Source organism: Delphinapterus leucas, chromosome 14, assembly GCF_059928025.1.
Source record: "Delphinapterus leucas isolate spDelLeu-1000000601 "Yukka" chromosome 14, BTC_Dleu_Yukka2, whole genome shotgun sequence".
Classification (NCBI taxonomy): domain Eukaryota; kingdom Metazoa; phylum Chordata; class Mammalia; order Artiodactyla; family Monodontidae; genus Delphinapterus; species Delphinapterus leucas.
Genome location: NC_143142.1, coordinates 85158023 through 85185980, shown reverse-complemented (window position 1 = coordinate 85185980; position 27958 = coordinate 85158023). Strand labels below are relative to the sequence as shown.

Here is a 27958-nt window from a genome sequence, read left to right as displayed (position 1 = left end):
AGCCAATCAACACTCGCGAACTGGGCGCGGCCCGTTGGAATTGGTGGAGTGTCGGCCGAGGGCGGGACCCTTGAGTGACACGAATTTTGGCCAATCATCGGAAGCCTTGCTTCGACCTCCCCCCCCACCCCCACCCCAGTGCCTGCCTCCCTGCCCAGGCGCTGAGTAGCGCAGTGGGGAATGTCCCGGGGTAAGTTAGCGGAGACGCCGGTTGAACTCCGCCCGGCTGCGCTGCTCGTTTTAGGGCCTGAGGCTCGCCGCGTTCCGAAATGGCAGAGGAGTCCGACAAAGCCGTGAAGTACTATACCCTGGAAGAGATCCAGAAGCACAACCACAGCAAGAGCACCTGGTTGATCCTGCATTACAAGGTGTACGATTTGACCAAATTTTTGGAGGAGGTGAGTTGGTGGAGGCAGGATGCCGACTGGAGTTTGGGGGTTCCCTGTTGAGACTTGTCGTTCGCAGCGTGGGGGGATTGACCTGCCCGGCTCTATGTGCGCACCTGAGTGTGCTAACCAGTGCGTGCGCACCCGGCTTTGCACACCTGGGAGCTGCTCCCCGCGTCTGCATACTTGTGTGTGCACCCCCTGAGTCTGTACACCTGGGAGCGGACCCCGAGTTTGTACACCTGAGGCTGCGCGCCCGCGTGTTCACACCTGGAGGTGCATAAGCCACTGCCGCGACCAGGTGAACCAATTTAGCAGCCCTTGTAGGGCAGAAACTGTCTCCCGAGACCCTTCGCGGGCATGTAGGAGAGCACCACTTCGCACTTCGTGGGAAACAAAATCTCATCTGGAGCTGTCTTCCTAAGAGAGAGCGCAACTACGGAAGGATTTTTGAAGATCCTTTTTATCCTTGAGTGTGCATAGACCAGGTCTTCATCTAGGACAGGGGTCGTCCCACTTATTATTCCTGGAGTGGATTCCTGATTGGAGCCGGCTGGAGACCACCCACCTTGAGAGCTGTGGGATCCCACAAGAGGGGACCTTGAGTTCGGAGGTCCAGGTGTGGTCTGCGCCGGCTCTCCCCCTGGCATCCACAAGCCCACCCCACCATCCACGCCCACCCACCCGCTGTTCACCTAGAGGGCGCCCAGTGATATTTAAGGTATCCAGTGACGACTTCGGTGAGGTACAGTAGTGGACTCCTACGAGTGAGCGGGGGGGTATGTGTGTGGCTTTGATGAGGAGCAAGGGGGAGGGACAGAGAAGTGAAAAATGCCAGTGCGACTTCATCCTTAAGCAGCTTTGGGAATTGTAAAGTAACTTTGCTTAACTTTGAGGAAAACATTTCTTTGATGAGATTCTTTGCGTTGATTATAATTTTTGCAATAAATTCTAAGGAGTTTTCCTTTGCTGCATCTGGCTGTGTTATATCACTGTGGGGGAGTTTCAGTCATAAATCTTCATGTAACACTTGCTCTCCTTCATTTCCCCAGACAATAGACAGGAATGCTTAGTGATGGGAATTTTCTACATAGTTTGTGAGGAAAATGAAGATAGAGACCTGGTCTGAGCTGGATCACAATTTATATCAAAGGACATTGGTTTTGTAGAGAATGTTTTAAAAAGAAAATTTTTTTAAAGATTGAAGTTGATGGTTATTAGTAAGATATATTATTGTTAAATTGTCCTCAGGTGATGTGCCGGAAGATAAAATAGTGTCCTGATCTGGTTAAGAGTGGTTTATAGTAGGGGGTCAGATCTGATCTGTCCTGTTCCTTCTGCTGAGCTACAGAGCTTATTTGCTATTAGAGACTCTTGAACTAATAATCCTGCATCATAACGTCAGTTCTAATTGATACCAGATGTCTGCTTAAAACTGTTCCTTCCCCCTTCCCATGGTATATGTAATTGTAGAATTTTAAGATCCATTGTGTGCTTTATTTGTGTCTATAAAAAAGAATAGCATTTATAAAATAATAGGATATTTTATGTTATGAAGCTTTGCCATTTTTTTCTTTCTTTTTTGTGGGGTCTGTCCTATTCATTGTGTTGTACAGGGGGCCTCCATGGTCTCCCCCCACCAGATGCCAGTATCACCCCCTCCCCCCGTTGTGACAACCAAAAATGTCTCCAACTATTGCCAAATGTCCCCTTGGGGACAACAAAGTCACTGCTAGTCAAGAATCACTGCCCTAAGATACATTTTGCATAACTTTTATGGGTACATTTCTCAGGAGATAAGGAAGAGAAGATGATTAAGCTTTACTATAAACCATTTACATTTCATTCTTATGAGGCAGAAAAGGAATTGCACAAGGTTTTCTAAGCGAAACGGGAAGAGCTGTTCAATGGGTGAATCAGCTGACAGCAAATTCCTTTATTTTTCACTCAGTTTTCAATACTCTTTCTTTAAAAGTAGCTTGGGGAGAACATCTCTCAAGAAAAACGCGATGAGCCGAGTTTATCACTAATATTTGATAACTAATACTTATAGCAAGATAACTCAAAACTACTGTTTATAGTGAGATACATAAAAACAAGTTTACAGCGGTTCCTATAAACTAAACTTTTCTTAATTGCTTCTTGGTAGAAACTCCCCAGAATAGCCTATCTGACACCACTGCTCTCTGGTACTCACTCACGCCCTTCCTTTTGATCAGTGATCCTGTATCTGCTGAGTTCTTATAGTGGAGACTGTGGAACTCGAGAGGAAGAGATATCAGTTCTATTCTCTGAAGTTTCCGTTTGAGGAAGCAGGAATAACACAGAAAACAATGCACGGGCAGGGATTACACACAAAGCTGTGCTGTATCAGCCAGAGTCTAGTTCAGCGGTGGGGAGTGGACCCGGAGTGGCCGTGTGAGGCGTCAGGCATCGACTCTGGTGAGTAGGGCCTAACATCAGCGGTGGCAGACCGGCTCCCGGAGCTGGTCTGGATTAAGGTAGAACAGGACAGTGGCTGACATTGTGAAATGGGACCGATCAGAAGGATGAAGGTATGCAGCGAGGAGGAGGCTCCTGCAGCCTGTTCTAGCTGGTCATCGGCGGTGCCAGCCTCCCCAGAGCATCTGATTCTACTTTTAGGGGACATACGTTCTATTCACTGTTTTCAGTATCTGTGTTCACTTTTTGTGGCCATCTCTGATTAATGCAGTGTCCTGGGCTTTGGCTTCCTGCCCCAGCTTAGCCATCCTAGGATTCCCTGCCAGTGGCTTACTGCATCTTCAACACACATCTCCTTCAGAGACCTGCAGGGCGCTCTGCCAGAATCTTCACTTCTTCCTAGATTCCTCCTGTTCCGTTGTTAGGGCAGTGCTATTTATCTCATCCCTTCTTTTGACACAGAGAAAGGAGCCCAGAAGATATGTTTCTCCCCCCTTGCCCTGCCCCCTTTCTTCCATCATTTAAAAGCTCCAGAAATTCATGAAGCCTTTGCGTGGTAACTAAAGAAGATTCTACTTTCCCTAACTTACCCAAATATGAAAGAAGTTTTTTTTTTTGTTTTTTGCCTTCCTACCTCTAAATAGTGAACTTTCATTATGGGCTAGATCTCCGTATATATCATAGATCTATATGCATGTCTGTATTCACGTTGAGACAGTATATATACTGTGATGGATGGAAGGGGGTCCTAGTCTGTGCCTACGCTCTCTATGCCTCATATGCCTTATTTAACGTAAAATGGGAGGATGACAATAGTGCCAACTTTGAGGGGTTATGATAAGAAACAAAATAATGCTGGTTAAACATATAACACAATGGCAGGTGTATGGTCTTCACAGTAAATGCAAACTCCTATACCTGTACAGGTCAGCGTGGGGTGTGGCTTTCTTTCTGTAGCATCATGCAGCTGAGTGCTAACATGAGATTTTAGGTGAAGGTGAAAATCTGGCAGGTGATGTTGAAACAGGAGAGCATTATAAAAATTATACCCTCTGGGCAAGAACACAAGTGAAGTTTCTCAGTTGTGCAGTGAGCTCCGTCTCCTGAAATAATAGCCTTATAAAGCTGTTTTGTTTTCCAGAGAAGGGTAGACACCTGAGAGGGAAGATTGGCTCCTTACTACTGGCAATCTCAATAGCAGCAGGTGTTCAGTTACTATCTGACACTGATCTATGAGATTATGAGCCTTGTTGCCTACGTATTTTTTGAAAATTTATTTATTTTATTTATTTATTTTTGGCTGCGTTGGGTCTTTGTTGCTGCGCGTGGGCTTTCTCTAGTTGTGGCAAGCGGGGGCTACTCTTCATTGTGCTGCGCGGGCTTCTCATTGCGGTGGCTTCTCTTGTTGTGGAGCACGGGCTCTAGGCGCGTGGGCTTCAGTAGTTGTGGCATGTGGGCTCAATAGTTGTGGCTCGTGGGTTCTAGAGTGCAGGCTCACTAATTGTGGCGCACGGGCTTAGTTGCCCTGCGGCATGTGGGATCTTCCGGGACCAGGGATCGAACCTGTTTCCCCTGCATTGGAAGGCGGATTCTTAACCACTGTGCCACCAGGGAAGTCCCTGCCTACGTATTTTGAAGTAGGTGGGTTTTGTTTTTCAATTCTGAGTTGTAGTTTTTGAACTTATATTTGTGAATTTGAGTCTTGTCATTTCTGATTAAATCATTAGCAAGGTTAACGACTGTAGAACTTTGAATGAAAATGCAGGCATTTGGGGCCAGGGAGAAAAATGGTTTGCTTTTCCCTTTCTGTGATTTGGGCAGTAGCATTTATTCAGGTTTTATGAGTGCTGTGGAACATGAGAAGAAAATATCACATAATTGATGGCAGTAATATTAACTTGCTTTCAGTTCAAGTCTTTACATGTTTAATTTGTGAAATAGACACCTTCCTGAAAAATACTATAAAGCATAATATTTTGTGTCAAGTTGTCCTCCTTTACATGATCAAAATGGAAACTTGTTTCTGTAGAACTTTTTCTGGTGATCTTGGGATTCTGATGCTCTGTATCTGCATCTTAGATGTTCTTTAACAGCATTCTGCCTTACAAAGCTGTTGGCTTCTGACTCACTTTTGCCTTTTGAGTCTTAGGCAGGATTCTCTATAGCAGGTTTTGTTTTAAGGACTTACTTTTTGTTGTTTTCCTTGAACATGGCTGCCTGCTTTGCAGAGACGAGTGGTTCCAAGCCTGGGGGACCTCAGTGCCCTGGGGAGCCAGGAGGAGAGTGTGGGTGCTTGAAACTCAGTGTCCTTAATTTTGAAAAACACAGAGGACCCTACATCTTTACTGTTGGTAGGACTGTCATATTTAGTGCTAAAATCCCAAGTGCCTTTGTTTTTTTCAAGGAAGTTTGATAATATCCTGAATCTTATACTACTATAAAGCTGCAGTTGCAAATATGTCTTTGATGAGTGTGAAATGGAAAAGTTATTATTATTTAACATACATAGTTTGGTAAATAAACCTCAGAAAATATGAAATCCATAGGAGGAAAATGTAAAGGGATCCTTGGTGGTAAAGGTGGTTCAGGCATCTTGGGTAAATAGGCATCAGAGCCTCATCTCACAATGGTGAATGTGAGAATTTAGATGTTGAAAAAATCCAGGAGCTGTGAGCACATATAAAGTTGTGACACTGGATGAGATGGCCGAGGGAAAGTGGAAAACAGTAACTCTGTGACTAGGGCAGGGGACCTAAGATAACTAGTACAGCTTTAAAAGAAAACAGACATCCAGTTGGTACACAGCTGCTGTTATTTGCTTTGAGATTCCCCCCCACCCCCATATCCAGGGTTCTCCATAGGAACCAGGGAGAAAGTAAAGGGAAGTTGTAAAAGAATAAAAAGAAAACCTTTGGAAGGTCAAAGGGCTAAAATGTGCTTTTTTCCCCATCTGCTGTCGTTTTACTGTGTTGCCTTCTAGAAGGTGGAGAAAACAGCCATTCCAGTTGCCCATGGGGAGTTTTTAAGTAGAGAAAGTTCTGAAGGAGTCTTCAAGGATGCCATTTGTTACTAACACAGATGACATCTGCATGATTTTAAGAATCTGTATTATTTCATTCAAGAAAGAGATTGTTGGGCATGCGTGCAGAGGTTAAATGTTGTTTTCTAAAGGCCTCTTAAATAACTGGCCTGGAAGGGCTTGTTCTGAATGGAAATCTGATGAGGTTACTGCTCTGATGAAATCCTTCTGTGGATTTAGCTAATCCCCTGCCCTCTCCTTCCCACCCCCCCCACCCCCCCCCCAGCTGATTTCGGTCCTGCCCTCTGAGTTGTGGGTGGTACTGTGTTTGCTTGTCTGCCAAAGTCCCCGTCTCACTTACACGTGGTTCCTGGGGGCCTCAGGAAGGGTCTCTCCCTCCTTCCTTCATACCGTTGTCCGTCTTCACCTTCCTTTCTTGTGGCTCTAGTTGTTAGACTGTCTTCCTCTTCAGAGCCCCTTTCCTGACATAGTCTTCAGGATTTCAGTGGTTCCATCACATTGGTTATTGATTTATGAGTTTTCAGTTCAGTCAATGTATGTTGTTATTATGTTAAAGAATGTGATTTGTAGAAGAACATAAAAAAACTTCATTTTGTAGAAACAGACTTGTCATTTCTCTGCTTAGTCCCTTTCCATGGCTTCCCAATGCATTTAGAATAAAATGCCATCTCTCTCATGGTGTAACAAACTCTGCGTGATCTGGCCCCTTCCTTCCTCTCCCACCTCAGCTGGTAACACTGTTGCCTTGCCCTCCACACCTTTCTGTGTCCCTAACAAATCAGGCTTGTTTCTGCCTTAAGACCTTTGTGCAGTTTTCCTTCTGCCTGGTGTGCCCTCCTTTCACCACCCTCTTCAGGTCGCCGCCCAATGTCTTCTACCAGAAAAGGGGATGTTCTGTCTCATCCTGCAGTGTCGGAGGCCCCGGGGCCCAGTGTTTTCCACTTTCCCTCAGCCGTCTCATCCAGTGTCACAACTTTAAATGTGCTGACAGCTCCTGGATTTCTATCTCCAGGTCACAAAGATGCCTCTCCTACACTCAGGATTCTTGTATCCGCAACTCACTTCGCATCTCCACTCAGATCTCTAACATGCCTCTCAGGCACAACGTGTTGAAGACTGAACTGACCTTCCCTCACACATCTTGCTGCCACCTTCCCTATCTCAGTGATGACACTTCCATCCATTTGCTCAGGTCGAAAACCCTGGGGTCATGTCTGATCCTTCTGTCTCTCTCACACCCACACTGAATCCCCCAGAACATTCTGTGGGCTCAACTTTTATAAAGGAGTCAGAATCCAACTAATCTTTCCCCCTCTACGCTGGCTCCCTGCTCAAGCACCATCACCTCCAGCCTGGTGACCCTCACCCCTGACTGTGTATTTTTGGTAGTAGAGTGCTATTTTAAGATGTCAGATCCTATCACTTTCCTATTCAAACCCTTCAGTGGCTAATGACACCACCCAATTTAAGACTTTGGATATAGCTGCAGTAATCAAGAAAGCGTGGTCCTGGCAAAGAGACGTATACGTAGATCAATGGAACAGAGTAGAGAAACCAGAAGTAGACCCATGCAGATACTTCTGACTTTTGACAGAGATGCAAAAGCAATTTGATGGAGGAAGGACAGCCTTTTCAACAAACGGTTCTGGAACAATTGGACAACAGTAGTCAAAAATATAAATCTTGACCCAAACCTCACACTTTATATAAAAATTAACCCCAAGTAGACCATAGATCTAAATATAACATTTTAAAATTTTGAAGAGACTTAGGATTAGGCAAAGTTCTTAGACACAACAGCAGAAGCATGATCCATATAAGAAAAAGTGGATAAATTGGACTTCATAAAAATTAAAAACTCTGTTCTTTAAAAGATCCTGTTAATAGAATGAAATGATGGGGCCATTGACTAGGAGAAAACTTTTTCTAATCTCATATCTGACAAAGGACTTATATCCAGAATATATAAAGCATTTTCTAATCTCAACAATAAGGAAACAAATAATCCAAATAGAAAATGGGAAAAAGACTTGAATAGACATTTCCTCCAAGAAGATATATGAATGGCAAATGAATACATGAAAAGATGTCCAACATCATTAGCTGCTAAGGAAGTGCAAATTAAAACCACAGGGAGACACTAGAACATGCTTGTTAGAATAAAAGTTACTGGCAACCCAAATTCTGCTGAGGATGTAGAAATGCTGAATTGGTCATGCATTGCTGGTGAGAATGCAGGATGGTACAGACACTCTGGAAATCAATCTACCTGTTTTAAAAAGCTAAACATAGACTTACTGTATGACCCAGCAGTAGCACTCCTTGACATTTGTCCTAGAGAAATGAAAGTTTGTGTCCACATAAAAGCCTGCACGCAAATCCCAGCAACTAGAACAATGCTGGCACAGAGAGAGGACTCAATATCGATTGACTGAATGAATAAAAGTTTGTAAGTGTAAACAATATCAGACAGTTGATACAGAGTGGCTGTTGGGCTGGCAGCTTTATTTGTAAAGCCCCGAACTGGAAACAACTCAACATGTTCCTCAGTAGGTCCCTGGTGAGACTGGTACATGCGTAGAGGGAAGACAACTCAGCAGTAAAAAGGGAATAAAGCAACCTGACTGGGTGTCAAGGGTATTACGCTAAGTGAAAAGAGACAGTCTCAAAAGGTTGCACACAGTGTGCTTCCATTTCTGTGACATTCTCCGAATGACGAGGTCACAGGAGTGCAGAACAGATGATAGGTGGCGGGGGAGGGGGACTGCAAAGGGGCAGGAGGGGGAGCGCCTTTGTGGTGGCAGAATGGTCCTGTGTTCTGTGAATCTACATGTGGGAAAGTGCCACAGACCAGGACACGGAGATACACCAGACAGACACAAGTGCACACAACAACTCGAAGTCAGTCTAGTGACTCCTATTTAAGATATTTGCTGGTTTTGACGATGCATTACAGTTATGGAAAATGTTGCCCATTGAAGGAATCTGAGTGATGGGCACATGGCACCTCTCTGCAGCTATTTTCAATATAAAGAGTTAAAAAAAAAAACACATTCATCAGCTCCCTCTCTTTCATGGTTAAAGCCAAGCCTGTAAAGCAGCTACAAGGTCCCACCGCCTTCTGGCACGTCCTGCGTCATGCATGCTGATGCCCTTGCTCTTCTATGAACGTGCCAGGAAGCCTTCCACCATATAACCCTTTGCGCTGGAAGGTTATCCCCCAGATAGCAGCATGCTCACTCCTTCGCTGTCTCAACAAGGCCTCTCCTGAACCCCGTTTACAACTGGTCACCCCCCAGCCCCTGCATTCTGGGCCCACCACCCTGCTCTGGTGTTTCTTTTTCCTGTAGCACATGTCACCTTCTGACATGCCATGTAACCTATTTCTCATGTTTACTGCTTATCTGTCTCCCTCCACTGGAATGTAGACTCTGTGAATGCAGGAAGTATCCCAGCAACTGGAACAATGCTGTCACATAGAAAAGACTCAATAAATAGTTATTTATTGAATGAATAAGTGAAAGTTTATGAGTGTAAAATATTAGAAAATCGATGCAGAATGGCTGTTGGGCCAGCGTGGATAATTTCCTGACAGCTTGTTTTATTTCTCTCCTGCCTCCAGTTGCCTGTTTTAGCCAATTTTTTAAATTCTTAACACTAGATATAAAAGGAAAAATAGGCCTAATGATTTGGTATTGAGGAGGACTGGTTCCACCCTCAATCCTCCTTTTCAGTCTCAATTGTAGCCTGTCCTGTCCTCTCATCTTTTGGCCATTCCAACTCAAGATGGATCCTAGCGTAGATAGAGGAATAGCCCCTCTTAGATCATAACCCATCTTCCACTGGGCCCTCAATTTTGGTGGCTTTGCTTGTTCTTATGAGGAGCGTTGGGTTCAGCTGGGTCACAAGGCAAGCGGTGCGTGTTCTAACTCTCCTGGCCTCGGTGTCCCCTGCTCTTGTCCCTCGGAGGCAGACCTGTCCCTGCCCCTTCCTCTACCCCAGGGTCATTACTTCTCAGTCTGGGACTTACTCTTCCCTTCAGAGATCCCAGGAGTTGTTACGTCTCCAGTGAACTCACTTATTTTACCTAATGATATAAGTTTAGTGATGGTAGAATTAAAAATATTGGTCAGGGTACACTGACTAAATGCAAAATTATCTTTGATTCATGGTAAATTTGGGGCCAAACATTTACTGTCTCAACTCTAAAAGTAACCATGGGGCTTCCCTGGTGGTGCAGTGGTTGAGAATCTGCCTGCCAATTCAGGGGACACGGGTTCGAGCCCTGGTCTGGGAAGATCCCACGTGCCGCGGAGCAGCTGGGCCAGTGAGCAACAGCTACTGAGCCTGCGCGTCTGGAGCCTGTGCTCTGCAACAAGAGAGGCCGCGACAGTGAGAGGCCCGCGCACCGCGATGAAGAGCGGCCCCCGCTCGCCGCAACTAGAGGAAGCCCTCGCACGGAAAGGAAGACCCAACAGCCAAAAAAATAAATTTATTAAAAAAAAAATATATATATATATATATAAAATAAAATAAAAGTAACCATGAATGATTTTTCTTCTCTTTCTTTTCAAGGAGAGAACACTATAACAGCACTCTGCAGGATAGTTACCAGCTCACAGCTGCATTGCTTATCTGTTCTCATCCTCACGACCTTTAAGAATGATTTCATGTAGCGAATGTTCTTTGTCCTTATGGTATGTTGTTTCTATTAACTCTTGTCATTGGGTCTGTGGCTTAGTAGGATCAAGCCAGTTGATTAAATCCACAGAAATCTCTTGAAGATGAAGGGCAGGGTGGAAAGAAGGGGTCCCTTGGGGTTTGGGGTTTGGTGCTGGACTTGGCCTCAGCAGTTTACAGGGACCAGGCGCTGTGTGAGGTTCTGTGCAAGGTTCTTTCTGGCAGTATTGAATGTGCAGTATTGAATAAGAAAGGGAACGAAATTGATATTGATGGAACACCTATTACATGCCAGGTATTATACTAGTTATATCACTAATCTCTGTAGTTTAAGTGGGAGAGGTATCTAATGATGGAGAAATGGAAGCTCAGGAAGAGCTGCTACCTTCCTGGGTTGCTCTGCTAAGACGTGGCAGAGCTGGATCTTGAATTCAGCTTCCTTTGCTTCCAAACCTGGGCTTCTTCCGTAACACAGTACTGCCTGGACGTGGAGGCCAAGACAGCTGGAGACCAAACCGCAACAAAGGTGCAGGGGCTATGGCCAAATACGTGACTACTGAGGGGTCTGCTTTAACATTTTGTCGAGTGATATGGGGAAGGGTTATTGATAGCAATTGGGAGGTGACATGTGCGTGATTCTGTTTTCTCATTGCCTCCCCCAAACAAAAACAAATAAAAAAATGATCAACAGTGCATTTTTATCCATGTGAAATCCGGTTATTTACAGTGCCTGCAGTTCCTCCAGGGTGCCATTGTGTCTCTGCCTCCGGGCCTTTGTGTTCTCCATTTTCTTTGCATAGAACACGCCCTTCCCCACCCCTTTTCACCTGGTGAACCACCAGTGTACCTTTCACACCGGAGTCTAAGCACCCCCTCCTTAGCGACCCCTCCCTGGCCGCTTCTCACCTCCAGCTCTGGGAGAGCTCATCCCTCCCTCTGTTGTGCCGTGGCTCTGCACCTGGGGCTTACTATGTTTAGCTCTTCCTTGTCTGCATGTCACTGGAGTGTAACTCCCGGAGGGCAGGGCCATGACTTACCCACCTTGGAAACAACAGAGCTTGGCGTGGCACTTGGCAGATGTTTGAGTGAGCGGGTGGGTCTCATAAGCCAGCAGCGGGAATGCAAAGATGGGCCTTGTTTCATGTTTCATTGCATCATTTTCAGAGTGAAACGAGGAGAAGTAATTCAGATGATGCCTGTGAGCCTCTGGTCCCTAAGCTTTGAGGGTTCAGTGAGAAGGTGCGCAGAAAGCCCCGAGGCGGTGCAGATGCAGGTTCCAGCCCCTTCACCCAGTCCACAGGGGGGCAGAGCAGAACAGAAGTCTGGGGAACCCAACCAGCTTCAAGGCCATCACCCTTTGCCTTATCAGAAACAGTGTCTAGAAATGATAGGAAACATTTGGCTGTCTTGTTATTTTTTTCTAAATTTTATATAAATTGATTGCACTCCAAATAGTTGTTTTCATTTTTGGCTTAACTATTGAAGATAATCTCTTTAGATAAATTTGTTTTGCCTAGTCATTGTTTATGCACAGTCTTGTTTGTGCCACCGTTTTTTGGCAGTGTTAAGTGTTTGGACTGAAAGATCCTATTTAAAACTCCAGAACTGGTGGACTTTGGGTCCATATAACATTACATTTATGTGGAAAGGGTTTTTCTGTTATTATCATTTGTTTTTGCCTGGTTAAGCAAGCCCTCGAAGTGAATGGCTTTGACCTGATGAGTGTTGCGATACTGCAGTGTGGTTCTGCATTCCCTTCTGGGTTTTTTATTGGGACAGCCTCGTAGCCAGACAGAGCCCTGAGACAGAAGCATGTCTATCCTTTGAATTGTCCTTAGTTATTAAGGCCCAGGAAGGCAGGGCAAATGACAACATTTCTTGGGGTCTAGAAGTGAGATTCCCCAACAAAGTCCCCAAAGAGATAATGTACAAAGAAACTTTATTTTTAAGGCATCTAAAGTCACTTTGTTCAGAAACATGAAAATGGCCATTTAATTTGCCCATTCAAAAAAGAGAGCGGAGGTTGGACTGTAAGTCAGACCCCAGTGTTCTGGTCCTGCTACTCCATGAACTGTCAGTGCAATGTTGGGCTTAATTTCTCTGGACCCCCGGTTATCCATCCGTGAATTTAAGGATGTTGGGTCTCTGAAGGTTCTTTTAGACTCTGAACTTCTGGGGTTTTAACATGTAGCCTAGCCTTTTGAGGTAAGATCTCCAGTTGAGTTTTATGCTTTTGATGCTGTGCTCACAGGTGAGGTGGAGGGCAGCCGACTTTAAGGAAGCCGAGAGGGGCTTCTTATTAAGGCTGGCGCCTGTGGGCCGGTAGAGGGAGAGAGAGGGGTTTGTGCTGCTATGCTGGTCAGATTGCTGCTTGTCTGCAGTGGTGCTCTCCCTGTCTGGATTTTGAGCCTCTGTTCTAACCATGACAGGTCCATCCGGCATTTTGTCATGGTCGCTCTGCTCTTCAGGAACCCACAGTGATCCTCAGTGTCTTCCACTTCACACTGGCTCTCAAGGCCCTAATGGTTTGGTCCTTCTAACCATCTAGCCTGTGTTAGGATTCTCCAGAGAAATAGAACCCATAGGAGATACTCATACATATTTCATATATATATTTATGTATGAAGAGATTTATTATAAGGAATTGGCTCCCATGATTATGGAGGGTGAGAAGTCCCCCAGTCTGCCATCTGCAAGCTGGAGACCCAGGAGAGCTGGTGGAGTGATTGTCTAAGTCTGAAGGCCTGAGAACCAGAGGAGTCAATGGGAGGCTGAGGGCGAGGGAAGGAGAGATGAGATATCCCAACTCAAATAATGATACAGGAAAACAGGTGAATTCTTCCTTGCTCCACCTTTTGTTCTATTCAAGCTCTGAATGGATTGGATAGTGCCCACCCACATTGAGCAGGGCCATCTCCTCCACTGAGTCCACTGATCCAAATGCTAATCTCATCTAGAAACACCTCCCAGAAATCAAGTTTCCCCTCAAGTTGACATGTGAAGTAAGCCATCACACAGCCTCACATGTTTTACTTTATTCACACTCGTCTCTTCACTTGCCCCAAGTATGCCATGCATATTTCAGCTCTACCCACCACCCGTCCCTCCCATCAGGAAGCTTGCACAAGCCTCTTAGATAGCCTCATCCACCAGAGGGCAGACACAGTCACAGAGAGACAGACAAAATGAAAAGGCAGAGGATTAGGTCCCAGATGAAGGAACAAGGTAAAGCCCCAGAAAAACAACTAAATAAAGTGGAGGTAGGCAACCTTCCAGAAAAAGAATGCAGAATCATGATAGTGAAGATGATCCAGGACCTTGGAAAAAGAATGGAGGCAAAAATCGAGAAGATCCAAGAAATGTTTAACAAACACCTGGAAGAATTAACAAACCAACAGAGATGAACAATGCAATAAGTGAAATGAAAAATACACTAGAAGGAATCAGTAGCAGAATAACTGAGGCAGAAGAATGGGTAAGTGACCTGGAAGATAGAATGGTGGCAATCACTGCCGTGGGTCACACATGAATAGTCAAAACTATGAGGCTATATCTGTGTTTTTCTTCTTTAACCTCAAATTAATTGTATTCTTTTTCAGGATCAAATTATGTCTATTTTTCATGTACTTTTGTGTGTCCCAGGCGATGCTTTGCACATAGTATTCACAAATATTTGGATTAAATGAATTAAACAAAATTGAATATGAAATTATATGGTTTCTGAATGGTAAGAACTATTATAGTTCAGGAGAAGGAGAGGGGTGTGAACTAGAATAGTTGGAATGGGAAAGTTGTTGTCAGCCACTTAACCAGTTGTATATACTAGTTCTAAGACCAATGTGAAATCAGCCGTGCACATCTCCTTTATTTATCCAAACTTGCTTACAGATATTTCTTTGTATCTGCCATGTGCCAGGCATTGAACTAGGTATTGGGCAGCAGGGATGAGTAAGACAGACAGAGGCCTCTGTCCTCATGAATCTTACAAATGATTGACAAAATAGAGCTTCAGGAGTTCTAGGTGCTGTGAAGGAAAGAGCAGGGAGGGGATAGAGACCGTGGTGTGAGGACGGGGTAGGCCCTTCTGCACGGGCACCTCAGCGAAGGGCTCTGAAAAGCTGACATGTGAGCAGGGATAAACGAGGGGACAGACGAAATCTCATCAAGGTTTGGGAGAAGAGCATTCCACACAGAGGCAAATGTAGGGGTTCTGAAAATCCTCAGATGTTAGCTTAGTCCAGGGTAGCTGGTCATAGTGGAAGCGAGAGAGGTAACAGGTAAACAGGTAACAGGCATGATGGAGTGAGCACAGTCGATTGTGGGAAGGATGGAGAAGAAGCAGGAGACCCGTTAGGGGTCAGTTGTGGTTGTCCATTCAGGAGATGCTGGTTTGGTCTTAAGGTGGTAGCATTGGAAGTGGGGAGAGGTGGTTAGCTTCTGAATATGTTGTGAAGATAACCAGCTGGATTTGCTGATGGATGGCAGTGAGAAGGAAAGAGGAATGAAGTTTGATTTCTAGTTTTTGGCTGCAGCAACTGTATGCATGGTGGCAACATTCACTGAGAACAGAAAAACTGGGAAGGAGTGTATCTGGGGGCAAAGTAAAACGTTCAGTTTTGGTTATGTTATGTTCAGGATGCTCATTAGACATTGAGTGAACAGGTAAGTAGGCTGTTGCATGTGGGAGAAGTCTGGAGCTCAAAGGAAGCCTAATGAACTGCACTCGCTAGAGAACAGGTGATATTCTGGGTCGGAGACCAGGTAAGATCACCAGGAGAGCTAGTACAGGTGGAATGGGAGAGCGCCAAGGACTGAGCGCTGGGGTTGAGACTCAGAGAAGATCAGGAGGGGAAATAAAGTTGAAGGGAAACTAGGAGAGCCTGTTGTGCTGGAAGCCACGTGAAGAAAACATTTCAAGGAGAAGAGATCCACTGTGCCAGCATCGCTGAAAGCATTTATGCTGTGAGCAGTGGAAAGCCAGTTGTAATCCAGAACCTGGTAGCCACCATTCTCTTTATATCACAAGGATTTACCACGTCTTTCTGAAAGTGTTCTTACGAATGGGTAGAGATTGTGACAGTTGATGTCTTCTGAATTATGGATTATGCCAATGTTTCATCTTTTAAAATCTATTTCCTGTTTATTTGCTTGCAAATAACCCTTATATACAAAAAGATGTAAAAAATGAAAGCTATTTCCAGTTATTTTATTGGTATTCCCTAGTTGTATCTGGAGATTCTCATATGTTATCAGCGCAAGGTGGTACTTGGGGACCTTATAATAAGTAGAGATTTCACAGAAGCAGACAGGGAATCATGCACATGGAAAATGGAATCTTCCTCTGGAAAAATGGGAGATTTTTTGTTAGAAGGACAATTCCAGTGGGAATGGCTTGTTTTGCCATGGCTGCCGCCGGTTCTGTCCTTCCTGGGTCCTCCTACCGTCACCGCTGACGTTCCCTCCAGTCTTTCTCTCTCTCTGGGCTCTCCAGCGGCTGACTGCCTGCACACGGTGGGATGAGTGGAGGTCCTAGCGAGTGACCCTTTACCAGGACAGATTTCTGATACAGACTTCACCAAAATTTGTCTCAGACTCTTTTTTTTTTTTTTTTTTTTTGCGGTATGTGGGCCTCTCACTGTTGTGGCCTCTCCAGCTGCGGAGCACAGGCTCCGGACGCGCAGGCTCTGTGGCCATGGCTCACGGGCCCAGCCGCTCCGCAGCATGTAGGGATCTTCCCTTACCGGGGCACGAACCCGTATCCCCTGCATTGGCAGGCAGACTCTCAACCACTGCGCCACCAGCGAAGCCCCGTCAGACTCTTTTTTGTTACCTCTAATCTTGCCTGCCTGTAACTAGGCATTTTGGTCTTTTCCTTAATCTTTTAGAAAATCCTCAGATAATTTTGCTTTGCATGCCTGTTCTTATATCACTTTCCTTTTTCAAAGCCTTGCCTTTTCTTTGGGCTACCCCAAACTCTATAACCTGCCCCAAAGATAGTAGTATGTTCTCTGAGAGTTTCTGGAAAGAAATGGGAGACATAGACCATCTCTGGGAATGACCGAGACGGCGCCAACACCAGCGTTCCCAGTTTTCTTTCTTTGTCACTTTCGGGCGCCAGCAGGTAAGGAAGAGCATTTCTTTTAGTCTTCAAATGTGATGGTTGCTTATTAAAACGGCAGCATGAACTTAGTCACAAGAGTGAGGACAGTGACAAGACGAATTGCGGAGTTCCACACCATCATGATTTAGACTTGATTTCCTTGGCAGTGTGTCTCTGTTTGCCTCTCCCTGCACATAACAAGCCAGTCCCATATTTATTGTCTTACCAAGACTTGAATTATTTTTTTCCAAAAATCAATTTTTAGGCTTTGTTTCCTTACTAATTGTTTTAAAAATCCAAAAAAATCTTAAAAGGTAGAGCAAATGTATTTTAGCATCAATTCATTTATTCTATATTTTTTCCTAAACAGTGGTCATTCAAACCAATATAACCCAAGATGTTTCTCTCATTCTCTATTTTTTCCTTAGAAAACTGCCTTATAAAAAAAAAAACTGCCTTATAAATGGTTTAGGCAGGGTCTGAATCATAAATGGTTACATATGTGCATGCATACACATATGCATAATGCATACACACTTGCACATGCAATGCATTTGTGCATACATACATGTAGACACATACTTCTTTGTTTCCTGTGCTTGATGAGAAATTAAGTTGAGAAGTTGTCCTTTTGTTTTAGGTGAAGACTATTGTGTTACCGCCTATGAAGTAGAATGTTTACTTTCTTCAGTTTAGCACTTTAAAGATAAAATTCTATATATATATATTTTTTTTAATAAATTTATTTTATTTATTTATTTTTGGCTGTGTTGGGTCTTCATTGCTGCGTGCGGGCTTTCTCTAGTTGCGGCGAGCGGGGGCTACTCTTCATTGCGGTGTGCGGGGCTTCTCATTTGCAGTGGCTTCTCTTGTTGCAGAGCACGGGCTCTAGGCACGCAGGCTTCAGTAGTTGTGGCGCGTGAGCTCAGTAGTTGTGGCGCGCGGGCTCTAGAGCGCAGGCTCAGTAGTTGTGGCGCACAGTCTTAGATGCTCCGCGGCATGTGGGATCTTCCTGGAACAGGGCTCGAACCCATGTCCCCTGCATTGGAAGGTGGATTCTTAACCACTGCTCCACCAAGGAAGTCCCAAAATTCTATATTTTTAAAACTTGTATAATTTTCTGATTGTTTACAAAAGGCCAATCTATGTTTTTGTTTTTTGTGGGTTTTTTTTTTTGCGGTACGTGGGCCTCTCACTGCTGTGGCCTCTCCCGTTGCAGAGCACAGGCTCCAGACGCGCAGGCTCAGCGGCCATGGCTCACGGGCCCAGCCGCTCTGCGGCATGTGGGATCTTCCCGGACCGGGGCATGAACCCATGTCCCCTGCATCGGCAGGTGGATTCTCAACCACTGCGCCACCAGGGAAGCCCCAATCTATGTTTTTAACCTCATTTGAAATTTTCCTTTGAAGATAGGCTGTAACTGGAAAATAATGATTTAATTTGGGAGACTTGTCTATGGTCACATATCTTTAACAGTCCCCAAAAGTTAAGGAACTCATGAATGAAGCCACCCACACAGAAGAAACAACAATCTGTGAATTTGCATAATTTGTGGGTGCTGCATAAGTTAGTCATTTTGTGTCTCCCACGTTGTTGCTTCTGTGCCTGTCAGGCTGTGCCTAAGAATAAACAGACTGTTCGAGAATTAACAAACCACATTTGTCATTGCCACGGCCTTGGAGATGCATCAGGAAGCTTCAAGCTGGCTTTCAGAGTGAGCCAGTCAGCAGCCTGTACCTCCAGGGCGGCTTCCCATGTTTAAGTGGACTCATATTCTGTGCCCCAGTGGAAGGCGTTTAAATAAGTGTGGAAAAGTGTTCAAGATGTAGATTGGGTAAAGACTGAGAAAACCTTTTTGAGATTTTGAGAGCTTTATGGAAAAGCAAAGAGGACATTCCCAAAGGATGAAAAATGTGTGCCTAATGGTTTTATTGTCATGTGAATAACCGGGAAATCAATGTCTTACTATTGGAGAAAGTTTGTCTGCACTTTCAAGTAGGAAATTGAATACAAAGGAATCGTTTTCACCCAGGTTATGAATGGTTTATATTGCCACGTTTTCATCTGTGGCTTCTGGAGTAGCCTATTTGGTTAGGTAAACTGGCCACTTCCTTTTAACTCATTTGCCTGGAAAACATACTCATTTTTCTGTCTGTCCTTCAAACAGCACCCTGGTGGGGAAGAAGTCTTAAGGGAACAAGCTGGAGGTGATGCTACTGAAAACTTTGAGGATGTCGGACACTCTACAGATGCTCGAGAATTGTCCAAAACGTTTATCATTGGAGAGCTGCATCCAGTAAGCACCTTTTAGGGGCCTTGTTTCTCTTTAAGGCTGTGGGTTGACCTTACTCGAATCTGTAGACTTGCATATTACAAAATTTAAAAAGGAAAAAAGCAAAAAACAGTTCCTCCTGACTTTAGAAATAAATTGACCAGAAATTTCTTTGTATTTCCCTGGTTGCACTTTTCACCAGCACTTAGAATCCTCTCACTCCAGGGTCACGTCTTGGGGACGGTGTGTCTCAGACTCTGAAGTTTCCCTGAGCAGCAGATTTTAGAAGGTGGGGGTAGTGACCCAGAGTAGGGTTATTTTGTCTTTCTTTCTTCTTTGACCAGAATATTTTTCTTAAGAAACTCCTTTCTACTTTCATTAGTTTGAGGATATTTAAAATCTAAAAAATGATTTAGAAATTTAAAAAACATCAGCTATGTTCAATGAATAAACTCTGCCTTCTGTAAAACCCACACATGGTCCTCAACCTTGTCACTCTACCTGAGACCTTTGAGAACATCATCTTTGGTGGCAATCCATGGACTGATTTTGCAGAAACGTAGGCTTGTTTTGGCTTTTATGTAAACCCAGGGCTGTAATAGGAATTTAGGCCCTTCTGCAGCATTTTAAAATGTACATTTATAACTTCACTCATCTGTCAACCAAAGTTATCAGGAATATAGCTGCAAACTTGGAGATGTGCAAACTTGGAATCTGGAGCAGACAGGTAGATCCCTCTCACCTCTAGAGAGAGCCTGGACCTCTCCTCCAAGCCAGTGCCTTCCTTTCTCCTCCCCCAGCTCTGGGCACGTTACCAGTGGCCAACCTGAAGGGGTGGAGGTGCTCCTAGAAGCGGGCTCCAACAAGGAAAAAACATAACAAATAGCCTCAACCTCAGTGAGCACACCTAGAAACCATATGAAAAACAGCCATACAAAAAGTTCTGTTGCGTCTGATTGATGCTTCTTGTAGTGACTGTGAATAAAGGAAAGGTTGAAGTAGGCTCTTTGGGGAAGCCTGAAGGTAGGAAATCTGTTTTAGAGCAGTTTCCATCGAGTGAGACGTGGTTTTTTTGGTGGTGGGAGATGGTACTTTGAGAAAGGAAGCTTCATTTATCAGGAAGGTTTATTCATCCACATATTTTCATCTTTATCTTCATATGTCACCAAAGTGAAATAGTTGTATGGTAATTGGAAAGGCCTTCCCTTAAAATGTTCCATCCTGTCCTTATTCTTTCCATTCCAAAGCTTGTGAGGGTAGAGCAGGTGGGATTTCAGGCTGTGAGTGCAGCATTTCTGCCTCACGTGTGATCACCCTTTAGGGAGTAGATTATAACCCTATAATTGGGAGACTGCAGGAATTCACTGAGGATAACACACACACACACACACACACACACACACACACACACACACACACACACACACACACACACACACACACACACACACACACACACACACACACACACACACACACACACTACCCCCGCCACCTCAAAGTGAATTTCAGAGGATAGAAGGGAAGAATCTAAGTAGGTCTCAGCTGCTCCCTGAATTACAGATCATAAATATATATACAGATCAGCATATAAATATGACTATCATGCTATTTTAAACTTTGGAACGCTAGATCGAAATAAATCTAGGCACTTAATCTGCTATTAATTTTTGCAGTCAGATGGATCAAACTGTGTATTTGATAACCTAGATGGAACCTAAAATGCTAATTACTGTATAATAATTTTTTTTTTTAAATCTCAGTAAAAGCGAGTACTTTGGAAATGGTAGTTTTACAAGATGTTTTTCCTTTCATAATGGACCTTACTTTTTTTTTTCTTAATTGCAGGATGACAGGTCAAAGATAACCAAGCCTTCGGTAAGTGTGACCATCTCCAGTATCTCAGCTATAGTTATCTGCACTGTATTTCATACCTGTCAAACTGGAGGGCATTTATTTACCTGAGGCCAGCCTAGGTCTTTCTAGGTTAGATGAATATGTACCCTGTTGTCTCAGCAAAATTTTTTGTTTGTTTAGGCCGCTCAGTATATTTCATTAGGATAGCTTGTGTATTCTCGTCACAAGACTCTCAATACTTAAAATAACTTTTTCACCATAATTATCAACAGATACCTTTTGAAGAGCTACTTTTTATAAGTAGCATTGTGCTTCTGATCTGAAAGATTTGACATAAGCCTTCTTTTCAGAGAACTTAAAATCTGAGCAGAGGTCTTAATACTTAAACCTTTAAGGACACTACCTATGTCTTCTTCATCTTCACGTCTCTGGGACATAGTAGGTGTTCAGTAAATATTTGTTGGTTGAATTTAATGTTAATTAAAGAACTTTTTGATGTATTTTTCCTTAAGGAAGGAAAATAATTCTAGTAGTGCTACTTTTATGCCCTGGTTCACTAGCCCTTCTCTCTGAACTGATCACCTCACTTAGATGACTTAGTACCTTTTTTGAGGCTCCTTTTTGGACTGTTGAAATTCTGTGATACATGAAGTTTTTTGCTTTTTCTCTAAAGTCTGTCAGGGAAAAAGTGTAATTTTTCCCATTAGGTGTTCAGTATGTTAGTAAGCTTGGTGCATATCATTCAGCTGTAGTAAAACAAGAATTTGCTAAGGATTGTTACCTGAACTTGGAGCTAATGTAGGTCCAACCATGTCCTGAACCACGATTCCTACCAGCAGAAAGCAAGCACCAATTAGAGCTAAGATCTCCTACATAACTGTTTTACTTCTGAGAGACAGACTCTTCCTTTAGAACATATGTGACTTTGCTGACTTTAGAGCAGAACTGGAGGAATATGGGACAGAAACTTGCTATTTTTCTTAGAGGCCATAAGCAGACACAGTGAAAGAAAATACATGACCACTTTCCTAGATTTATCCTTTCTGTGCTTCTAGTTTATCAGAAGAGAGTGTTCCTTGTTGGGTGTGTCTTATAATCATTCCATCTATCTCCAGTCTGATAAATGTACACTGTGGTCTGAATTTTTGAAATTTTGCCTGCTGAAGATTTTCAAATTGTGAAGGAAGCTGCACCAAAGATTATTAGCTTGAACCTGCCCAAAGGGAAACAGGTGAAGTTGCCAAGTTAAGATATTTGTAGACACAGAGACACATTTTTAAGTAAGCAAATCCAGATCTATCAATTTGACATGGACGATATCATTAGTGGCAATACCTACTGTTAGGATTTTGTGGTTGCAGTTTTCAAAACATTGCTATGTTAGTGAATTGATTTGGTTCTCATGATATCACGGGGGAATTCCTGGACCTTCTAGGGAAGGTGAAGGCAATGAAACTCAACCTTGTTCCAGGCTTTGACCTTGTTCAAGGTCACACACTGCAGAACCACTGCTAGCACCCACTTAAGGCTTGGCAGTTGCAAGTCTCTCATGCCTCCGTAGGCTCTAGCCTTCACATCAAAAGCATCACTCCATCAGCAGTATTTTTAGGAAAGCCTTCCAGTGAAGAAATAGGCTAAATGAGATGAAGTTATAAATGAGGTGACTTTGATTTGCAAAAGCTCAATGGGCTGTGCATGCTTTTAGAGAGCTTATCATGTACTGATTTCATTGTTAACCTTTTCCTACTTGAAATTGAACCCCTCAAGGTCACGGAGTGAACAGGAGGCACAGCCTGTAATAAAGACCAGAGTCTTTTTTTCCCTGTTCTGACAAATTTGTTAGTTACATACCAAAACCCAACTGTGGCCCAAGTGCTAATTCAAACTTGCCTTAACTCTTAAGCATCCCTGGGTTAAGAGCCTAACAGATAATAAGCAATCAAAAATGCATATTGTCTTTTACAGTTCAGCTCTTTAGAGGATCATTGTTGTTGCTGGTGGTGACGATGCACTAGTAGTGGAAGGCAAGCCAGCCAAGTTTCCATGCCGAGTTGTCAGCATGTTTGGTGAAATGCATGTGCTCGGTATAACAAAATAACAGATCCGTGTTTGCCTTCTGTTTACTATTTCAGGCTTAGCTGTCTAGTGTGACAATAACATTTTACCTTAAATGAACTGTTGTATTTGTTTCAGAACTGATTATGTCTTTCTTTATATGTCTCTAATAGCTAAATAATATTTTCTCATTGTCCAGTTACTTCTAATAATCCTTATTAATTTTATTCATCTATGCAAAATTTGAAACCTAATCTTGCAGTAGTTATGGATACATTTTGTAGTCTCTAAGATTTAATATTGCTTAAAAAGATAATAACTGTGAAGTTTTCTTTTAAATGACTATTTTTTTCCCTCCTCCTGTGTCAGGAATCTTAAAGGCCATGTTACCAGGTTGGTGGGTCTCACAACTGCTTTGCTTGCTCTTCCTGGAAGGTTTCTGCCTTTCCACGGGAATGTCTTTAACTCGCCTTGCTGTGTGTAGCTTTGCCTCACTGCAAATCGCTGATTGTTTTGCTAATGGTTTTTTACCTTGTGTTTTGGGAAACTACAGAGATAGAACTCTGTGAAGCTACCTTATTTCTAGCTACCTTTCTTTGAGGCACTAATACTTTTGCTGGTGTGGCGCTTCAAAAGAATGCTTCTTAACAAGTTTTTAAGCCTGAAAAAGCTTACATTTCATTAGGCCTTAGTTACCCCACTGTTTGGGGAAGTATGCATCTTCCTAGAGCCATCCATAGTTCATTTTCATGGTACTGACAGGAAGGACCCCACTCAGAAAGTGCTGGAAAGTGATACAGGCTGTAACTGAAAGACCGCGGCATTTGAAGGTTTCTTGGTGGGTGACAGTGTGAAGTCAGCCTGTGACGCCTCCAGTGTCTTTTTAGAGCCTTCTTGACAGAGTTAAAGAAGGCCAGGAAAGGTGGTCCAGACTGTTATAATTTAAGTGATACTTCTTATTTTTTCTTTTTGGTTGACATGTCTTTTTATGTAATTTGGGTACACTTTTACTTCATATGAGATTTGATGAAATAACTGATGTTTTTTATTGAACATTTCATTCATGCATTTGAAAAATGAAACAAAGATAATGAAACTTTAAAGATAATGATAGGTTCTGTATATGTATAAATGATACCTGTGTTCGGTTTCTATGTTAAAGTATTTAGATGTGCAGAATATTTTAGGTAGCCTATTAATTTTTAACATTTTCTTTCAAATTATCTAATTTTTTTTCTTCTGAAAAAATGTTGAAATTAGGTATTCAGGTGAGAAGTTTATGATATAATTTTCCCTTTCAACTGTTTTTGAAGAATGCACTGAATAAGAAGAATGAATTGAATAAACTATTGTGATCTTGTTTTTTTTGTTTTTTTTTTTTTGCGGTACGCGGGCGTCTCACTGCTGTGGCCTCTCCCGTTGCGGAGCACAGGCTCCGGACGCGCAGGCTCAGCGGCCATGGCTCACGGGCCCAGCCGCTCCACGGCATGTGGGATCTTCCCGGACCGGGGCACGAACCCGTGTCCCCTGCATCGGCAGGCGGACTCTCAACCACTGCGCCACCAGGGAAGCCCTGTGATCTTGTTTTAAAACAGGTTTTAGTCAATTGAATAAATGTTTAGATGTTCCCCTTAACTTACTTTACTTTTTCTCTTGTGTTTCAGGAAACTCTTATTACTACTATTGATTCTAATTCCAGGTATGTGGTAGTTTTCTTTAAAAGCATTATTGTGATCAGAAGGCTCCTAAAATCAGAGTTGGACTGGGGGCCTCTCCCCTCATCCGAGGTGCCTCTGTTGCTCCGGCTCCCGCCGTGTGCCTCTCAGTGGACAGGCCAGGGGTCATCTCCACTTAGCACCCAGACTACCCAGGGCCTTCCCTCCTCAACTGTCTGACAGTTCCGACCGTGGACACTTTAGAGCGACCCCAGATCTCACCCTCCAGCTGCATCTACCTTAAGGAACAGAACAAATGTAGTCTCCTGTTCCCCCGTGGCAGTCCTGTGACCTGGGCAATCTTTTAAGCTCCAGGCGGACATTCCTCATTTCCTTCCTCATTTGATATGTGGTCAGTTTCTTAAATTGTCATGATTATACCTCCCTAAGCATGGCTCAGTTTTCCCTTGTCCCTTTTTTAGGTTGGTCTTAAAATCGAATGCAGTAATCCAGTGTAGCATGAATCACTTGTTCTAAGGACTAGATTGCTTTATTATAGTTTAAGATCATAATGACATTTTTGGCAGCTCTACCATCCTGACTTGTTTAATTGCCATTATATACATTTTTGGGGACTCAAGCTCAAAGCTACACAGTCCTGCTTATTAATTTCACCCTGTCAAATTTTGCTGCCCCCAGGCTGTCAGTGTTCTGGTACATTCCCTGCAGTATTTCCTTATTTCCTCTTGCTTTCCCCTGAAATGTCAGTCTCCTTCTAAATGGAAACTGAAAACCTACTAAATTACACTTATAATCCTTTTGCAATTTAAATCTTTATTTTGAACTTGATCTTTGAATGGGTTGATATGTGAAGAATATTAAAGGGTAGAAAGTTTATGACAGAAAATATATGTATACGTAGCTGTCACCAGCTCTTTATTCAGATTCTGAAACCTATACATTAATTTCTGTTTTCTAAGAAATTATAGGTTCAAATCTGTATTGAAGATCTTCCTAAGCCTGCCCCTGATATCATCTGTCATTTATAGTAGATCAAAAATTCTATGCATCAGGACCGAACAATGTGTAAATTAGGGATTTTTGTGAATTTACACCACAAATTAAGTAATTTGGGCATGTTGTTTATTAACACGTTAAACCTACTACACACATGTAAAGAGTAGGTTTTCAAAACAAAATCACAGAATGTTGAGCTGTGGTGCTAGTAGCAACCGTAGTAATCCCATGCTTCAAACTCCTTAACTTTATGCTCAGGGGACGTGATTTGCCCTTGGCTATAGAGCTTGCTGATGGCTCTCTTGAAATGAGAACCTTGGTCTTCTGGTTCTCAGTTCAGTGCCATTTTCAATTCTTGACTTATGGATGTAACTAGAATAAAACCTGCTAGGAATATTCACTTTCGTGAACTTGTGATATGTAACCCAGAGTTGATGTCTTTTCGATAAGTCACTAGTTCTAGGTGGCATCTGTTGGGGGAGTGATTCATAGCTCTTTGTATAAGTACATAGAAACAGATCTAAATGGAACTGGGAGGACATTAGTTTTCTTATAAGGCTGGAAGGACAGACCAGTTGCCAGTATACCAGGACATGTGTTGTCTCACTGCACGTTCAGCAATTCAGTTACCTTTTCACCCAAAAAAGTTAGAGAGGCAATGAAAACATGCCACGGTGACTTTCATGGTAAAGAGAAGGAGCACAGTTTTGAGTGCCCTCCTTTGAACACCATGCAAGCATCACTGCTGTTTCTTTCCAGCTGGTGGACCAATTGGGTGATCCCAGCCATCTCAGCACTGGTTGTAGCCCTGATGTATCACTTCTACACATCGGAACACTAAACACGTTCTCAGAAGCCAATGGAAGAAAAGACTGCTTTGGTCTGGGGAGAAAGAAGCCACCGTTAACTGCTTCAACTGACAGAACCCTGCACCTGAAAATGATTTGAATACACCTGTTTTCCTTTCCTCCTGCATTAGACACAAAACAAACGAAAAGAACTGTCCTTTCTGCTCCTGAGCGTTTAGAGCGTGCCTTTTTATCCATCAGCTTTGTTTTGATGTTCCACCACTATGTCATTTGCTTATTGTGGGCACAATCCTTTAAAACATACCACCATGTTTGGCTGTCTGATGTGTAATTGTCTTTAATGTTTGGAATCTAATTATTTGGCGGTCATTTAATTTGCTAATCTTTCAGATCCAAGTTGTCTGTCTGATGTGAGCAGGGATATCCTTGGATCTCTTCTTGTGCTGCTTCATCTAATTGAATAATCAGGTATTGAATGTTTCCAATGTAGTTTTTTTTTTTTTAAAGGAAATTAAGGAAGGCCCAGAAATAACAGCTTAAAGATTTCTAATAATTGTTCCACTTGAACAATCATATAGATGATAAAAAGAGAAAGTGGCCTGCAAGACCTAGAAAAGATACTCCATCTTTTCTTTGATTAAAAACACCAGCAACATCAACAAAAGACTGTGAACCATGAGAGAACATTACCACTGTCCATTCTCTGAGCTTAAACATGTCATTCCGAAGAGATTCTCAGTTATACAGGTTCTCAGGTTTTACAGACTCCTCCTTCAGAGGTGAAAACTGTTTACGTGCTCCTGTAAAGAAATGTTGATTCCCTAATTTGTAAAAACACACATTTGAAAGAGATTGTGGGACATTTGGAATCTGATTTTTGAAGAAATTTAGCTCTGGTGATGGGCCATGAAGAACTCTGGTGTGGACTGATTCAGTCATCCCGTCTTTGTTTATTATTCTCTGCCCAGTGCTTTTTTCTTTAAATGTCGAAACTTGAGAGCTGAATTTATAGACTCGAAGTACTTTGTAGTTAGCAATGATTGTCCATTGGCCTGCTCGCCGACTGACGAGCCATGGAGTTCTTCAGAAATAACTAAACACATTGGAAAGGAATGTGTTTAAATTACAGAGCAGAGATTTTTATAATCAATGACATGTATTACCCTCTGCCTTTTGTGTCACTGGAAGTTAGAGCGAATGTAGGAGGGCAGTGGGGCAGCTGTCTCTATCACATGGGAAAATACCTTGCAGAGGAATCCTTTGTTTAGATTTTAATAAACATAAGCCTGGAACAAAATCATGCCTCTTGTAATGGACTTGAAGTGCCCGACACATCCCTCTGCGTTTTGATGCATCCACAGACGAGTCAGCAGGCTCTGCTGTAACATGCTGTCGTGACTGTAATCATGGATGGGTCAGTAGCTAAATAAAAATGACTGTGGGACCTTCGCTCTGCTTTTTGGTGCTGCCGTATCAAGGATATCCATGTCGAGTTCCACGGTTCTACCTCTAAGATAGGAGAGCAGTCGGTTCACTGCTCCGGGCGTGGTTTTCAGCATCATTATGAAGGGTGTGTCTGGAAATAAACAGTATAACCAAAGGGATTAAGGCAAGAAATTAGTGCCCTGGTGAGCGTTTCTGCATC

The 27958-nt window shown here is 43.1% G+C and overlaps 1 protein-coding gene across 1 annotated transcript; it reads left to right on the top strand.

Moving 5' to 3' along the window:
• Positions 1-128: 128 nt before the first annotated feature.
• CYB5A (cytochrome b5 type A) lies at positions 129-26624 on the top strand. Its single transcript, XM_022559987.3, has 5 exons — positions 129-398; positions 18816-18944; positions 20769-20798; positions 24497-24531; positions 26264-26624. Exons 1-5 carry the CDS (start codon positions 270-272, stop codon positions 26343-26345), a joined length of 405 nt encoding a protein of 134 aa, XP_022415695.1. The 5' UTR covers positions 129-269; the 3' UTR covers positions 26346-26624.
• Positions 26625-27958: the final 1334 nt, after the last annotated feature.

Bases quoted from the DNA above. Each gene is read 5' to 3' on its own strand.
- CYB5A (XM_022559987.3), top strand. From the start codon at position 270: ATGGCAGAGGAGTCCGACAAAGCCGTGAAGTACTATACCCTGGAAGAG. The intron at 399-18,815 runs GTGAGTTGGTGG...TCCTTCAAACAG, and splicing joins TGACCAAATTTTTGGAGGAG to CACCCTGGTGGGGAAGAAGT. The intron at 20,799-24,496 runs GTAAGTGTGACC...CTTGTGTTTCAG, and splicing joins CAAAGATAACCAAGCCTTCG to GAAACTCTTATTACTACTAT.